The following is a 17,705-nucleotide window of genomic DNA, read 5'->3' on the forward strand; positions in this document are numbered from 1 at the left end:
CTTATCCTTTTAACACCTTCATGTCTGATCAGTAGAATTAGTATGTTACTGTGACATGTTATAATTGCATGAAACTTTCCACTTGTGCTCCCGAGGTCCAGAAACTATCAGAGGAGCATTAGCTCAGCATGCTGGTGCACGTCTATATCCCCCTTGGGAGGCTGAGGTAGGAGGACTACGATCTCAAGTCAGCCTGATCTACATTGTAAAAATCTCTTTCACAAAGAAAACTTTACTAAACAGAAGCATTAAAATAAACAAACAAACAAATAAATAAATAAATAGCAGCAGCAACATTAGCAAAGCTTCAGCTTGATAAAATGCATGTCCTAGTGGAGTTTGTGATCTGCCAGGGTTTATATATTTACTGCTTCAACAAACTAAAGTCATTCCAAGTAAATATGCACAGGGCATGTAATTCAATTCTATGGCTACTGAAATAGGGACAATGGACGCACATATACCATACAATCAATACATAATAGTATAATCCATTGACATGAGGACTCTCAAAAGAACAGAGTTTTCCTTACTACTTCAAAACCACTAAGCAGTTCATTAATAAACCTTCAAAGGAGCATAGAAAACTTCTGGGCAGAGTCACATTCCCAGAGTACAGGTGTATCTTCAAATCACACCAATCCTCCACCCCTCTGCCTCCCAAGGATAGTTAGAATTGCCATCATAAAAAAAGTAGCTTGGACTGTTTCTCAAATGTATCAAGCAATCATTATGGTAAAAAAAAACCCATAGAAACAAGCTACATTCTACCTTCCCTTCAACCAAAGCCGACGTGAAGAGTTTTCCCCAAGAGGCAGAACTAGACAGGAACCCAGGCTCACGTGTGATTGTGTCTAGCTATGAACATTATTTCCTCTTCCAAAACTGGATTCCAAAAGCTCTTTGGTTCCCTCTCTGACTCTTCCAGTATTCTGGAATAAAGCACTCAGAGTCCATCTACTAGAGCAAATTAGGAGAATTCAATGGGAGTACAAGAGAAGGTTGGTTTTTCCTTACCTCCCTACAAACTAGAGCCCTGATGAGGCTACCTGCCAGCAGGGACAAGATTCACACTCAGGCTCTTTTGGCTCCTAAGCTACTTATGGAGCTCCCCACTTCCCCAACTGTATCCTTCTCCCTAACTCTACCCTCTGCTCTCACGTCCCTTCTCAGGTTTCCTCGGTGGACTAGGGGCTCCAAAAGGACACATTAGTATTTGATTCTTGTAACTTGAACGGATATAACAAAAAGAGCTGACCCATGGAAGGAGATTAATAAATATCCACTAATTAACTATCAGTTCAGAAATAGTTACTTAGATGAACAAATGCCCAAGTGCATCAATGTTTGAGAAATCCTTTCAGCCTATGAGTAGTGCTACAAGCAACAGAAAGGCATAGGTAGCTATCATTCACTCAACATTCAACTCAAGAGAAGTTCAGGCCAATCAGAAATGGAGGAAGGTGTGAGAGCTGAAGGATGCCCAGCCTTCTAAGTCCTTCTGGGTCTTCCCAAGTCTCCCTTGCCTCCCTAACTCTACCCTCTGCTCTCACTTCCCTCTGAAAATCCCTGGGAGGGCCTAGATGGGGGTCCTTGATTTCCATTCCTGCCACCCACGCAGATTTAAAGAAGGATGTCGGCAAGAGCAGAAGATGGAAAGGAAAAGAAAACATAGGTTTATTATGACTCCAGGAAAAAGATGATGGTGTTAAGGCTACGGTCAAGTGGCTAATAAGGAACCAGGAATCAGGCACTGAGGGCCAATGCTGTCCCATAATGGCCAAAAGTGCTTCCTGAGAGTACGTCCCTCCGAATCAGAGAAAGCTGAAATATTGACTCCTGATCGGGTAAGAACTCCAAGCTGGGAATTAAATGAATTATGGTTATTTTCCATGTGGAAGACAACATAAGCAGTGGTGATAAGTCCTCCCTAAAACATGCAATCTGCATGATTGGCTTGTAAGCTTTCTAACCCTTGCGAAGTAGCCCTTCTTAAACATTTGCCGTCTGTTCTGCTGTCACTCTCCTGTCTTTACGCTGTTGTTGATCACATGAGTCTGTCTAATTCACCAAGAGCATGAATCACCTTGCGTTACCTCCCTTTCCCTTGTAGACTGTACACTGGTTTCTGCTTCGCTGCTGTGCCTGATGTCATCTCTTCCTCCCTTCTCAGCCATGTCTGGGAATCCTTTCATAGCCACATCAAACAAAAAAGTCCTTGTGAACATACACAATTTGAGGTCCCACAGCCAGGCTGTGATGTGTCCCCATTCTGTACAAATGAAACACCCTGGTGGCTCAGAGGGCAGACACAGAAAACACAGAGGGAAGTGCCCAACAGGCTTCCTCAAAGTAAACGGAAAGCTCAGGGATTTTAAGGAAGACTTCACTTAAAAGTGAGCATTTGAGTCCATGTTGATCAGGTCAGAATGAGCATGACAGAGGCAGGGTCTAGGGAAACAAGGTAAGTGTATCTTGAACACCATTTCCCTTGCTCGACCAGGAAACTGTGTGGAGGGGAGGGTGGAGGCATCCTAAAAGAAGCCTAAAACACAAACCTAGCTACAGAATACAATGCAAATGGCCTTGAGTACTAGCCTAAAAAAAAACCTAAACAATGGACAACAAGAGTTGAAGAGTATCTCTAAGGCTTTAGAAATTATATAATGTATGGATCTTTGTAGAAGCCATACTAATAAACTAATATTTTTTTCTTTTCAGTTAATTCTAAATTTCTCAGGATCATAATAACTCTGAGTACAAAATAATTTGATAATCTCTGTGGGACATTATTTGAGCATAATGAAATGACTAATGAACTAGATTGAACATGAGACATATTAATTTATAGAATTTAGAAAAATAGAATATATTTCATCTTGTTTAGGATTTAAGCCCTGCATGTTTCATCTTTCTAATGAATCTGTATGTACCACGTGTCCTTCATGTAACAAATATTAAATAAATCTCAATTCTCTTAATGACCAGGGATGCAAGATGTTGATTCCAGGCAATAACAACCTTGGTCATCTACTCCGTCACTACTTCTCTTTGACGAGTGTACTAAAATCTATGATGTGCTCCATAGGTCAGCCTTCAAAGAATGGTACATGACCAGCAAAACAAAGCCACAGAGAAGTTCCTGAGCTGTCTGATTTCAGTACCCAAGCTAAACAAATGGACGAGACAGATGACGGTCTCTAGTCCCATCTGCCGTCAGTTCTGAGACACAGCAGCAAATGAAGTCTATGCTGATCCTAAGAAGGCCCCTCAAAAGACAAGAGAACTGGCTCATTTGGCCTCCATTGCCAGTGAGCTATGGCTATTGGTCAAGCCACCCTAGTGAGCAGGGCTTGATGGAAGGATTAAACAGATCTGAGAAGAAAGCCAGCACAAGTCTCTTAACTATCAGCTAAAGATTCCTTTCTTAAGAAAGTTGGAATTCCTAGAAATAAGTGACACATGCTAGAACCTGGCTGGCACCAGCCCTGGAGAGCCCTAGTTCACATTCTATTTGTTCATAGTTATAAATTTTAGGGTTTATAATATAATTATATTTTTCCTCATTCCATTTCCTTCCTATAACCCCTCCCATCTCTCTCTGTGTCTCTATCTGTCTGTCTCTCTCTCTCTCTCTTTAACACACACACACACACACAGCTCTCTTTCTCTTTAAAATGCATGGCCTCTCTCTCTCTCTCTCTCTCTCTCTCTCTCTCTCTCTCTCTCTGTCATCCCTCACTGCCTTTTGAGCAGTGGACGGTAAATTCTATAATACAACATTAACCCAATGCCCAGTGGTGATACATACTGTTAAACACCATGTTAATAAATTGCCATGTTCTGTTTAAGCTCACTGAGATGGTGGTCTTGGAACCCAAGCATGTTTGTGATTTATTTTTTTGAAACAGGGTCTAACTAAAAGGCCCCAGCCAGACTGAAACTCAAGGGATCTGCCTGCCTCTGCCTCCTCTGATGTGCACCCACCAGTTTTTTTTTAACTACTCAACAGTAAAAAAAAATGATATCTTCAAATTTGCAGGCAAATGTACAGACTGAACTAGATAAAAACATACTGAGTAAGGTAACCCAGACCCAGAAAGACAAATATAATATGTACTAACTCAGAAGTGACTTTTAGACATAAAGCAAAGAACAACCAACCTACAATTCACAACCCCAGGGAACCTAGACAACAAAGAGAATCCTAAGAGAGACACACATGGATCTGCCTAGGAAGGAAAAAAAGACAAGATCTCAGAGTAAATAGGGAGTGGGGAGGGCAGGGAGAAGAGTGGAAGGGGAGAGGGGCAGACTGAAGGGGAGTGGGGAAAGTGTATAGTTCAATTAAAAACAATAAATAAAATAAATTTTTTTAAAAACAGCCTCTTTTCTTAAATTATTGTTACACATGCATATGTATAGGTAGAGGCACGGGTATGTAAATAGATATTTCTAAATACATAAATACAGTATCGTCAGTCTGTAAAATGTATGTATGTTTTAGGGGCTGTCTTTGTTGTCTTGTGTGAATCCACGGTAAATAGCCTCCAAGGTGCCTGGAGCACAGGCTTATTGAGTAGTACCGGGACAATTGGAAGTCAAGAGAAAAAGGCAGATTAGACAAAGAAAGCAACTGACATTTGATACAGTCATAAGGTAGAACTTGGCCACTTCTACGAAGAAGCATGGAGTCCAGATTGCCTTTCAGGATTGCCCCAGACTAGCCCTACTTCCGTGAATCAATGAATATGGCAGTGAGCTACTGGAGACCCATACCCTGTGAGGGCATACAATCATGCCAGTTCTGAAGGACATGGACAGAGATCTAGGGACAGCACTACTAACCCCAACACCAATAAAAGGAAGAACAGAGTGGGAGCATGCTGAGGAAGAGAGAATTGGGGAGAGAGAGAGAGAGAGAGACAGCTGGGCTTGGAATATTTATCTCAGCATGCTCCACTCTGACCACCTGTGTGACCACGGCATGGCTGTTCGGTGGCTTTCATGCAACATGCTCTGAATGGCTGTCACTGCAGAGATACCCAGGAGCCTTCGGAATTTCATCTGTGACCCCTGCCTGAGACACTCCCATCATCTACTCATGGCCTTGGTCTGCCCAGAAGGGAAAGGACATGGGAAATCTCCTGCGGCATTTGAAATCCACCTTCATTCAATATGCAGGACCATTTTTCACAGCAGAAAATTCTCATCTCCAAACTGCAGTGGACACTCAGCAACCCCATGATTAAATGAGATTTGCAAGCAGCAACGTGGGGACTTCGACATTTACAATGAATACGATTATTCACTTAGTTGTATCTTTATTACCCATGCTCCCCCTTGTGAGGCAATTTTCCTTATTGGAAGTAAAGCAATCTCAACCAAAGCACTTAAAAATTATCCTTTTCCTGTTTTTATTAGCTGGTATCAGAGAAATGACTATTTGAAGCACAACCACCAGGAGGGAATTGGTTTTTTATTGCTCAGTTCACATTGTTACTGCTTTAGGAAGGGAGAAAAGGTTCCCCAAGGAAATACCATCTCTCAAAACATGCTCTCAGGGTAATCAACAGGAAAAGTCTTTCAAAGGGAAGGAAACAGAGAAAAATATTAAAACATAATTAAACAAGCAAAGTATAAGAAAAAACTTGAAAAAGACAGAAACGACATTACTTAAAACTGATTGCTGAATAGTGCGCAGACTGTACATTGTCGCAAGGAGGTTTTGTCATTCTTTCTGATCAGTTTTAACTGTTAATCTTCAAAATCAAAACCAGAAGGATGAGTGAGCTCAGTGGGTAAAAGTTCCCGCTGCCAAGCCTAAAACCTAACTGGGTTTGATCCCCAGAACCCACATGGTAGGAAGAGAAAACCTGTTCCAGCAGGTTGTTCACCTCCACACATACAAGGTAGCACACATGTGTGCATGCACACACACACACACACACACACACACAAATAAACAAATGGAAAAAGAATTTTACTCAAGACTGGGTGGGGCAGTAGGGAGTACTTGGTAAAGTACTTGTCCTGCAATTCTAAGGACCAGAGTTCGGTTCCCCAGCTCACATATCAATGTGAGAGAAGCAAGATGCACCGTCTGTAATTAAAAACAGGCACAGTAGACAGCAACAGAGAAAATTGGCTCAATAAAATAACAAAATAGATGGGCTCTGAGTTCAATTGAGAGACCCTGGATCAACATATAAGGTGGAGAGCTACTGAAGGACATGCCAAAGTCAACTTCTAGCCTCCATGAAAGTGCATACAAACGTACCTATGCACACGTGTAAACAAACGTAGACAAATGCATACACATATTACACAATTTTACACAATAGGTAAAATAAATAAATGAAATGGAGAACAGTAGTGAGCATTGATTTTTCCCCGCCCCCATGAATATATGTATGGATATACTAGCACTTCAAATATCAGCCAGGCTCAATGCAATGCATAATAAACTCCCCATCCCACTACTGAGACCTTCAGAAAACAATCAAAATACACTGTTCAGATTGATGTCTGGCCTCCACAGCTCAGAAAGCTGCACTAATGCAACAATGTATATCCTTTACCGCAGGTTTCTTTCTTCAAGGCTCATGAGCTGGGCCCTTTCATTACTCCTCTGTATTGTTTTGTAATGGCTCTGAAGGGATTCCTCTAATAAATGTCATGTGATTAAAGAAACAAATGGCAATTTTAATTGTAGTGCTCAAATTCCTTGCAGAAGAATAGTGTTTCTACTGACAAAAAAACAATGGAGTTTGCATAATTTATGGGAAAGAATATATACGCACAAGATTTGCACAAGTCCATGCCAGACAAAATCCCAGCATGAAGAAGGGGAAGAGGACACTGTGTCCCACCCTTACCAAGAAAGCTATTGGCAATTAGGAGTTTGTGGGAAAGGGAAAGTCAGTTTTCTCCAATAGAGTGTCACTGGGCATGTCAACCACACTCCGTGCCAAGGGTGGTTGGTCAGTACAAAAACAAATACCTTGGGGTATTTGTTTGTTTGTTTGGTTGGTTGAGTTGGTTGGTTGGTTGGTTGGTTGGTTTGGTTAGTTGGTTGGTTGGTTGTTTTATTGGTGTGGTGTTTTTGTTTGTTTTGACCCTTGTTTGTGGGGATTTTGAGAGAGAGAAAGAGAGAGAGAGAGAGAGAGAGAGAGAGAGAGAGAGAGAGAAAGACAGGGAAAGGGAGAGAGAAAAATAACATTAAGTTGAGTGGACAGGATCTGGGAGGAGTTGGATGAGGGGAAAGAACATGATCAAACTAAATTGTACATAAAATTTTTAATAAATTTTTAATACTAGATCACATGGCCCACCAAATCAACTAAGGAGAGCCCATATGGGCTCACAGAAACTGAAGCAGCAATGGGACCTGCATGGGTCTGCACCAGGCCCTCTGTGTTATGTTATGGCCTCCAGCTTGGTATTTCTATGCAACAGCTAACAGTGGGAGCATTTACATCTGACTCCTTTGCCAGCTCATGAGACTCTTTCTTCCTTATTAGGTTGCCTTTTCCAGCTTTGATATGAGGGCTTTCTCTTTGTCTTACTGTGTCTTGCCATAGTCTCTTGGGGGCCTACTCTTTTCTGAAGAGGAAATAGAGGGGGAGTTGATCTTGGGGAGAAGGAGGGAACTAGGAGAAGTGGAGGAAGTTCTCCACTGTGGTTGGGATTTGTTGTATGAGAGATGAATCTATTTTCAGTTTTAAAAAGTAAATTATAATATTTTCAAAGATAGTATCAAAGAAATGTTATGTTGAAAAGAACTCTTTGTGTGGTATGAGGGATTGAACTAAGAGCCTGGTATATTCTAAGCATAGGTTATACTGCTGAACTCCACAGACAGTACAATTTGCTTCTTAAGGGTAAAATGTCTAAGGTGAAGAAATGTTCCCTGAAAACATGACAGGAGTGCTCATGGTGTTTTTGGAGCCAACACTGACAGGCTATTGCTCTAGATTGACCCTCATTTATTCATTGAACAAACTATAAAGATGACCTACTTTGCGAGTAGGGATATATTCATCTGTGATTAAGGGCATGATGCATGAACAATGGATAAACACAAGAGACAAAAAAACAAAGAAACAGGAAAACAGAGTTTAAGCTAGAAGACAGCGAGGCAATAACCCTCTGGTATGGATTCATCCTTACAGCAACTAAAGGAGAACAGTAGGATAAAGGACAGTATACTAAATGTAGCATCAAAATGACCCCATTTAATCTTCATTGTATAATGAAGGCAAAGGATTTCATCTACTAAGGCCTTAGTTTCCTTGCCAGTAACCAAGAGACCACGGTAGACACAATCCCTGTGATGTAAAATGGTATTAACTTCTGAAATCCTCAATAGTTTACAAAGACATTTCACAGACATAATGATGAAGAAGCCTCCCAGCACTGGCGAAACAGAAGGGCACGCTCTCAAATATATGTCAGGATAAATCTCCATATTAAATGCTGCTTAGAGTCTGTAGCTGTTAAGCCGGAGGGAAATATAAGAGATGAATTCCTCAGTATTTACAGAGGAAAGAAATTATGCACATTTCTTAGTCTTTTGTTGGCTATTATTTTACAAGCAGATACGAAGGTCATCCCAAGTAAAGGGCTATCTCAGAACAAAGCTCAACTAAAATGAATCGTGCCCCGGGGAAGCAGAGGACAACCTCCCTGCTTTACACTCCACAGACTCCAAGGAACACGCTAATTATTTTATACGCTAACATTATGAGATACCAGATAGCCTGCCAATTTGTCAGCAGATTGTTACCTAATGAGCAGTTAATCTGCCCTTTGGAGAGCCATGCAGTTGGATAACCGATTCCTTCAGATATGACTTTCATTTCTGACCAGCGACTCCACAGACCCATCGCTCCGGTTTCCCCACTCAGCTACTTCTTAGTCACTGAGACTTTGGAACAATAAGTAAAACAAAGCCGAAAAGGGGTTTGGGCCGACACCCAAATGGCAAGACCGCAAGCACAGTGGAGTAAGCAAGGGCTCTAGAGCAGCCATGGGTTTCAGACATGGCGGCACCAAACTGTCACCTGCTGTGTGCCCAGGACTGACAACTCCCAAGCCTGTATGTTATAACTATGAAGTGGAAATATGAGTATCTACTCATTGCCTGTCCTGAGAATAACACAATGGCTGCGTAACATGCCTCAAGAAGGTGGTGGGGACTAGGAAGGACTCAATAACTGTGGTCTAGACTACTTAATTATTTATCTATTTCCCTACTTATTTTTAAGAAAGCATCTTGTTCCGTAGTCAGTATTAGCCTGCATTTCACCACGCAGCCCAGGCTGGCCTTGAACTCAGATCAGTCCTTCCCCTTTAGTTTAGCAAGGGCTGGGATTACAGACTGGCAACGCCGTGGCCAGGTTTTAAATACTATTAATACAAAGATTGAAACTATAATAAAATATCCAAACCTGCCAGATATTTATTAGCAATCATTTTGTTTTGTAAGCAATATTTTTCTAAGTAAGGAAAACTAAGTGAGCACAAATTATATTGTCAACATTAGAGGCAAATAATGCTCTGATTTCTCACAACCTCATTTTGCTGTCTTCTTCGTTCAGTTTTTAAAATGGGTTTTCTTCTTCATCATCATTCTTTTCTCTTCCCATCAACTATGAACACAACTGACAGTTGGAATGAGTAAGGCTTTTTCTTGATCATGGACTTGGCCAAACTGTTCCCCGGATATGACCCAAGAATACAGCTAAACCAAAAGGTTCATGGACATAAGTAAGTCAACTTTCGTGACTTCATCACCTTGCCAAAAAGTGGCTTCCATGCAGCAAAAAGGTCAATCCACAAGTATAAGAGAAATGCTTGAGATTTTTTTCTAGATATTCTGGTTGTCTTTCTACAGCTACATTTGCTTGGAAAATGCAGCGCAGGAATTTACCACAGAAAGGGTAGCAAACAAAAAAATGTTTTAATAACATTTCTACACATTGCTCAGGGCTTCTAAAGTTACAATTATGAGTTCACGCAGTGTGAACAACTGTTTTTCATTTGTTCCTGGTTGAAGAATTTAAATAGGAATTGATAGAATGAGCCCGTCACATGCAGCACCTAATAGAGATTTACAGCTCCAGAAACGGTCCACAGTACTTCAACCGTGGAACAGACAAAATGTTGGCCATGTGTTTATATTTCATTACTGAGGAAAATTCAGAGATGGTTAGTGATTATTCATGTCAAGACGTTTACAGCTATACCTCTTTGGAGTATTAGCTAGCATATTTTAAAGCCTCCCTATTGGGCTTCCCTTTGCCTTCATTGCAGCACATGGGCTTGGGATGCTCCCAGGCTGGCAAGCCATCTCTGAATGCCCCTTCACTGAAGCATGTCAACGTTCTCACTTATACGGAACCCACAGGAATCACTGACTATGAACTAACTCATCTGAGAAATAGAACGAGAATATTTAGGGGAGATTCTTATACATTCGATGTATAAGAATACGAGTTGCTGTTTCAGAGAACTACAGTTTAGTTCCCATCAGCCATGTCATGTGGCTCAAAACTGCTAGTAATTCTGGCTCCAGAGGATCTAATGCGCAGCTCTGGCATCCAGGGGCACTGCGCGCGTGCGCACACACACACTCACACACACACACACACACACGCACACACACACACACGCACACACACACACACACACGCACACACACACACACACGAGCACATGCACACACACACCTTTAATGAAAAAAAATCTTTACAAATCATAATGTATCACTCCTCTGAGAAAGCAGTTTTGCTTTAAATTTATTTTTAGAAAATGTACACACATCTTTTAGGCATTTCAGAGACTGAGGACACACGTAAAGGCTGACACAATTTATAATAGAGTAACTTAATTCTTAAGTGTACATCCAACCTATCATATATACATCTGGTATATTTGAAAGATGAAGTCTTTCTGTGAATCTGCACTTGCTGTGCTGTTTGGCTACTAGTTTAGAGAAAGGTTAAATGTGCTGTGCCCCCTGAAGGTTCCATGTGTTGAAATTTGATCCTCATTACCAAGTGTTAAGAGGGCAGAAGCTTGATCTGACTGTGCTGTTTTAAAGGGTAGCACAAGAACAGATTAGTTCATATGGTCCCCTGTACCTATGTCTTGGATGCTTTCTGAGAGATGTGAGCATGTTCTCACAGTGCATCACTTAGCTCTTGTTAGGAGGCGCTTGGCAGAAGGACCATCATTAGATACAGCCCTTTAGACCACAACTACAAACTCAAATACACCTCCTCTCCTCACACACACCTTGCCAAAGGTATTTCATTTTAATATCAAAACATGAGCTAAGAAAAAAAATGACCCCTGTGTGTATCTTCTCAATTAGAACACAAATTTCCTTGGACCAAGTCTTATCCCACTGAGTGATCAGCAAAAGGTTTGAGTTTTTCAACCATACAAGGAACAACAAGCAACTCCAGGGCAAATTTGACTGATGCTGAGTCTACTTCCATGCAAGAGGAAGAAGGGCTGCCCTGGTGTTTCTCAGAAGTCACTGAGCTGAAGCCTCTCACAGCTTCTGGAAGACCATGGCTTCTGAGTACCTTTCTAGCCAGTTGGTAGCTTCTAACTAAATGCAGTAATCTCTAATATCGACTTTCAAATCACATCTACAAGGGCAAATACTGACCTAAGATGTTCAACAGGAATATAATTAAAAGGCCTGTCTTACATTTAGAAGTTCCCTGTGTCCTGGGGTAAACCACTCAATAAGGCTGCTCAAACTACTCCCAGCTCCCTCAGACAAAAATATGTGGGGTAAAATACTTGCTAGGGAACTGACTCAAAAGTCTCCATACTGCGCCCTTCATTGCAATCACCCTGCCAGGTGAGGATCCTCCAGCTCCCTAGGCAGATCAGCCTCAACTATTGCACAGGGCTTCTTCCATAAGAGCCAAACCTAACTCCCTGCAACTTGCATACGTTGTGAGCACTCTGGAAGCTCTTCAAACATTGCATGTACGGTGTGAAGATTCTAGCCTCTTTTCTTTCATTGGGAGAATTTATTCACTAGAGACTTTATTCTAGTACTGTGACACATTGTGATGGATCACAATGAGAAGTTCCTATTACTCAAACAGCCAACCAAAACCCAGAGATAACAGCAAGTATGGAATAAAGGCGGGGCAACTCTAAATTATGCAAAATCAATGGAAAATTCTTTCGGTGGTAGAGAGAGTTAGAACAGAGCTAATGACTTTTTTCCCAGCATGGAGAGAAGGCTACCTCTCTTTTCATGCCTTTATTTTAAAGTTTCAAAAAAGGTCACCAGTTCTCCAAAATTACTGCTCACCATCAGACCAAACATGGTCTTGCCAGCAGCACAGGACAGATGCTTTTATTTAAACCAAACACTGGAACAGTATCCTTTATCTTCTGATTTGCATCTCAATGGAACTGTTTGCTGCAGGCAAACGATGGAAACCTGCTTCTATCTCAGCGTTATGGTGATAGTTTCAGTATGACTGGGCCAACATGCACAATTCTGATAGGCAACCAAAGACAAACAAGACAGAACTTTTGAGGAATGCAAAAGTTTGTGGGACCTATTAAGCCACGAATCTAGACAAATTCTCTATCCAGTAGTCAGAAGGTAGCAGCTACTACAGAAGACTGACAATACTGTCCTCTCAATAGGCTGAAAGAGACTGATACCCGAAGGCCCCCCAAATATATACATTGAAGCTTTAATTGCAATATGTTAGCATTAGGAAGTGAAGCCAGTGTGTATTGTATGAAGGGAAAGCCCTCATGGAGGGGATTTGTGTACTTCTAAGAGTCCAGATAGCTGGCTAAGCCTGTTTTCTTGCCAGGATGCAGGTAGAAGCCAGGATCCACAGTCTGGACGAGGGGTTCTCACCAAAACCTAGGCATGCAAACATGCTCCTTGCTTTCTGACTTTCTAAAACTGTGAGAAATCACTATCTACAGTTTATAGTCCACCAGGATGTGGTGCCTGGTGGGAGTGTTTCAGCTGATGGAGACAAGACAGCAATTTGAAAGAGCAATATGTCTACAAAGTTCCACGCCCAGCTTTCTAGAAGTCTTGGTATAAACTTCAACTTCTCAATGAGACCACATGGTGACTAATTAAACTGGGTCTTATCTTAGGCTGCCAAATTTCTCATTAAGAGACTTTAGCCCCTCATAGCAGACAAGTAAAATAGCTATTATTTGGCAAAATCAATGACTCTGGAAGAGACTAGCTTTCTTGGCCCTGAGTTTCTTTCTTGGTAAAATAAGGCACACGAGAGACCCTGCCTTGTAAGATTTACTTTGTGGGTACAGTGAGATAGTGCATGCCAGGCATATAAAACCATGAACAGATACATTAGATTTCGGCAAGTGTTAATTGCCATTATTGTTATTTCAAGATTCATTTCCCGGGTGGTGAAGGATTTGTGAGGACTCACACCCTCAAGCAACCGGCTCTCCTCATTGAGATGGTGAAAAAGCCCTACTAGACCCCAAAGCTACAAGGGGTCAAGCCCCATGGCTGTGGCCTCTCAGCTCAGATTCAACAAGACCTAGGACTTTGCAAAGGAGCTGTTAACAGTGTGAGGGCTACTGCCTCTGACCTGGAGAAGTAGAATAAACATAACACTGAAGCCTTAAAAGGCAGAGAAGGCAGCTCCCCTCTTCCTACTTGAACTGAGATTTGTTTATTTGGCTTAACTGAAGTCAAAGCTAATGGTTCTAATGCCTTTGAATCCCCCAAATCATTCTTCATATTTCCCCGCATAGGCTGTAACTTAAACTTTCTGAAACCAGATAAAGACCAAAAATAATGGTCTCTCATGAAAGAATTTACCAGAACATACTAATCATCTAGACATTGGCTTATGTTTCTAGAAAGCTAAAGATTAAGAATGTAAGGTTTCTCCCTGGAGCAACATCCAAGACCAGCCTAAGCTGCAGAGTATGAATCTGAACATTCACTAAGAAATTAGAGAAATAAAACACTCTGAAATCACTCACTATGGATTCAAAGATACTTTTGACCTCAAAAAAAGGAAAAGATTGAGGTACCAGAATTAGGATGACAAGTGGGGATATGTAAGCATTATAGAGGAGGAAGGGGGTTAGTAACTGATTTCTTAGCAGTTAAGTCTTCACTTGCCTATTAATAATAACAGGTCTTCACAAGGCTAACCTTCTCCAAGTGGTCCATTAAAAGACATCAAGCAAGCAAACTGAAATGAATGGCCGCACAGTGAGCAAAGATATAATGACAAATTCTGCCCACACTCTTCACTTTGGAAAAGAAAGATCCCAGAATGTAAAGTTGGGATTAAATTCCAAATTCCCAAGAGGACGCTCTATTTTCTCACTAGAAGATCTAGAAACTGTAATGCGCACAATATATGACGAGTGTGGAGCTCTGGGAGGAACCCAAAACTCCAAGTCCTGACAGTCTTCGGGGCAGTGTTAACCCCACCTACCCTTGGGTCACAGCAAGGTGGAAGGTGCTATCCCAGGGCACCTGTTAAGGTAGTCTTACAAAGACCTTTTAAAGTTGTATAATGTACTTCCCAAGAGGAAGTATGATTATCCACAAATTATCCACGATCAAAATTTTTAATGATTCAACGATCTTTGTAATATCCAGAGGCTGTTCATATGCTGTCAATGGCCAGAAGTATAGATATATACACTTGCAGTTTTGAAGCATCCACAAACACCACTGATATACAGTTGAACGAACTCCTCACAGTCTGTGTATAAACACTGATTGATAAGGCCCCCTTGTGTTTGACATATACTATTTCTAAATCTCACTCCATCCAGAAAACTATCTTGATTCTCAGCCTTGTTTGATAACAGATATAAATTAATAGGGACAGCTTCCACGTTTTTTGAATTTGATACTTTGGATGGGGAACACGGCACATCATATTCTGAGTCATCTCTGTATAGATTTGTATCATGCCACAATACAGCTTTATTGACTATACCTAATTATATAGAGAACCTTATTTAGAAGGGGACACAGAATAACAGAGAGGAAGACAAAGAAGGGGGAGGTCTGAGGTCACCTTACTTGGGTTTCTCTATTTTCTTTCTCGTCTATCACAGAGGAATCTTGACTCATCTGAAACGGCTTGATGAAAACTAAACACAGTGTGGCTCTCCAGCCAAAACTCACAAACACTCCCATTGGTCTTCCCTGATCAGCTGAGCACAAGAGCCACCCCCCCCCCCCCCCCAAAGAAGTCTACAGTGTATCTAAATCTGATCCCAGTAAAATCTGACTTGAACCGAAGTGAAAATGCAGAGGTAGCATTTACGGGTAACAGCTGGAGAACATTAGTTCTCTGTCTCTCCCCCTTTTCTCCCAGGGGTTGAAAATTCTGCTGTTCAGACCGGAAGTCGTCATATACCACACACTGTACGCTAAGATATGCTGAGATGTAAGAACACATTACAGAGGATTAGGAGAGCCCTGCCATGGTTTAGTGGGAGAAGCACCTCTCGGGCCCTGCTCCCTCCTCCCCTATCAAAGCCAGGACTGACAGGGACACTGGCAGTTACTGAACCCCTTCAAAGCTAAGAGGCTTCATTGTTCATCTCTCCACACACTTTAAAAACATTGACTTGAATACCTTTGGAGAGCGAGGGGCCAAAATTCTCCAATAATTTTTTCTCACACACTTTCACACTTGCTATCTAAAAAGACTAACTTGTTTTTTTCAAAATATTTCTCTCCTGTATCTGCCCAGGGCATGCATACATATGCACAAGTACATCTGTTTATGTAGGAAACGCACGCATACATATGGAATTCTAAACATGATGGTCTGGAAATGGATGATTTTTTTTTAATCGCCTACATTTTTTTTTAGGGCTTGCTTTTACTCTAATTTAACGACGTTGCTCAGAAATGAACACAGAGACAAACGAACAGGATGATAAGGGGGTCCGTCACCCCACATGCAGAGTAGTTATTCTGCATTCCTACCAGTCTGCAAGGGCTGCCCCCCTCCTTTGTCATCGCCTGTGCTATGGGGGAGAGGCTGTAAGTCCAAGACAGTCTCTTGACTCCCTCTAGCCAGGTTCACTAGAAACAGACCTTAACTCTTGAACTGCAGAAAATGTCTTTGCTGTGTGCTATCAGGGATATGCTGTTAATCACTGGAGTTAAAACACTACCGGTATTATGCAAAGCGGGGGAGGCGGGACTGAGAAGGCAACCCACACATCCATCATCCCTTTAGGAGTAGGCGGAGTTTAAAGTTTCCCTAACTTCCAAGTTCTCACTTGACAGGCAATATTTCTGTGCAATTTCCAGCCCCGAGTAACAGATGGTGCTCTGCCTGTCTTGAGCCTCGAGAGAGCCCAGACAAAGCTCCCAACCACTCCGTGCCTCACGGGACCCATAGGTGGTTAGTTTCACGGAGCTGTCAGACCAGGGCAGTTAGCAAAGAATGGAAGCTTAACTTCTTCCAGAAATTTTTTTTCCTGGTACGAGGAAGTCCAGAGAACTGAAGCACAAAGGCCTGGGAAAGTTTCACTGCTTCAATTCTTGGCCAAACCATCACCTACACCAAGGTGCGCAGGGAAGGAAAGCTGAGGCACACGTGTTCAGAAAGAAACACAGCAGAAATGCAACTTAAGCAGTCCTAAAGACAACCTGGAAAATTGCTTAAGAGACCCCGGTGGTGGAAAGACATCCTCGAGGAACCAGAGATTGATCCCGCAGAGCCCACAGGGAAGACGACAACCCCCAAAGGCACCAAAGTAGGGTGCGCCTGAGCTGTGAACGACAGGAAAGGGAGGGGGCGCGATCCTGGAGTCGGGGGACGTTCGGCCCACTCACCCTCACTGCCGTACTGTTTGCCATTGTTCGCGCCCATCCTGTCGTCGTCATGCCCGCCGTCTCCCTGGACACTGCATAGCTGGGGCGCACCTCCCAGGCGGCGGGGCAGAGGAAAGCAGGCAGGACCGGACCGTTAGCTGCACATTCCCCTTCTGTGGACCGATCTGGGCGGGGGACTGCCCTGCTCCGCGAAGGGAAGGGGAGTGCTAGGTCCGCTCCACGCACCCCCGGGGGTGGCAGGCCGGGTCCGGGACAGCCACTGGGGGATCTCAGAATCCGTGCTCCAGACGAGAGGGAGCTGCGCGACGCAGAGCCCGCGCCCCGGTGCCGCCCCTAAGCTCGCCGCTCCTCTGCCGCGGGGTCCCCATGCGCCTCCTCGGACCCCAGCCGTGCGTGCTGAGTCGCGCCTGCCCCGGGCTGTCCGGCTCCGCCGCCTCCTCCCTGCACCCCCGTGCGTCCGCGGCTTCCCCGGGGAGGGCGCGGCGGCCACTTGTTGCGGTGCCCCGAGTGAGCGGAGACTTGTGGCCCGGCGCTGCTCGCCTGCGGGCCGGACTTTTGTTAGCGCCAGGCGCCTCCTCTCGCCGCCCAGCGTCAATCACAGCTGGAGCCCCGGGGAGGAAGGCCGGCCTGGAGATGCGCGGCCTTTTAAAGGGGCAGCGCGCCTTTTCTCGGTTCCAGCTACCGGCCCCCGCCAGGGCTCCGGCTCGCCGCGCCACTCGCGAACCCTTGGGCGAAAGAGAACGTGAGGCGCGCTATGTTTTACTATTGTTCTTTTATAGACTGTGAGCTTCAAGTTGTCCTTCGAATTCCCGGAGAGTTATCTACAAACACGGCT

The 17,705-nt window shown here is 43.2% G+C and overlaps 1 protein-coding gene across 1 annotated transcript in view; it reads right to left on the bottom strand.

The window, feature by feature from the left end:
• Fbxl7 (F-box and leucine rich repeat protein 7) overlaps positions 1 to 17,386 on the bottom strand; it is a 319,932-nt gene extending 302,546 nt beyond the window's left edge. Inside the window, exon 1 of the mRNA XM_041632154.1 lies at positions 16,871 to 17,386. Within this exon, the coding sequence (XP_041488088.1) occupies positions 16,871 to 16,907 (37 nt within the window). The 5' untranslated portion in view covers positions 16,908 to 17,386. The remainder of the gene's footprint in view (positions 1 to 16,870) is intronic.
• Between the last annotated feature and the right edge of the window lie 319 nt (positions 17,387 to 17,705).

Source organism: Microtus oregoni, unplaced genomic scaffold, assembly GCF_018167655.1.
Source record: "Microtus oregoni isolate MIOR12 unplaced genomic scaffold, Mior012 000040F_ref0000088, whole genome shotgun sequence".
NCBI lineage: Eukaryota > Metazoa > Chordata > Mammalia > Rodentia > Cricetidae > Microtus > Microtus oregoni.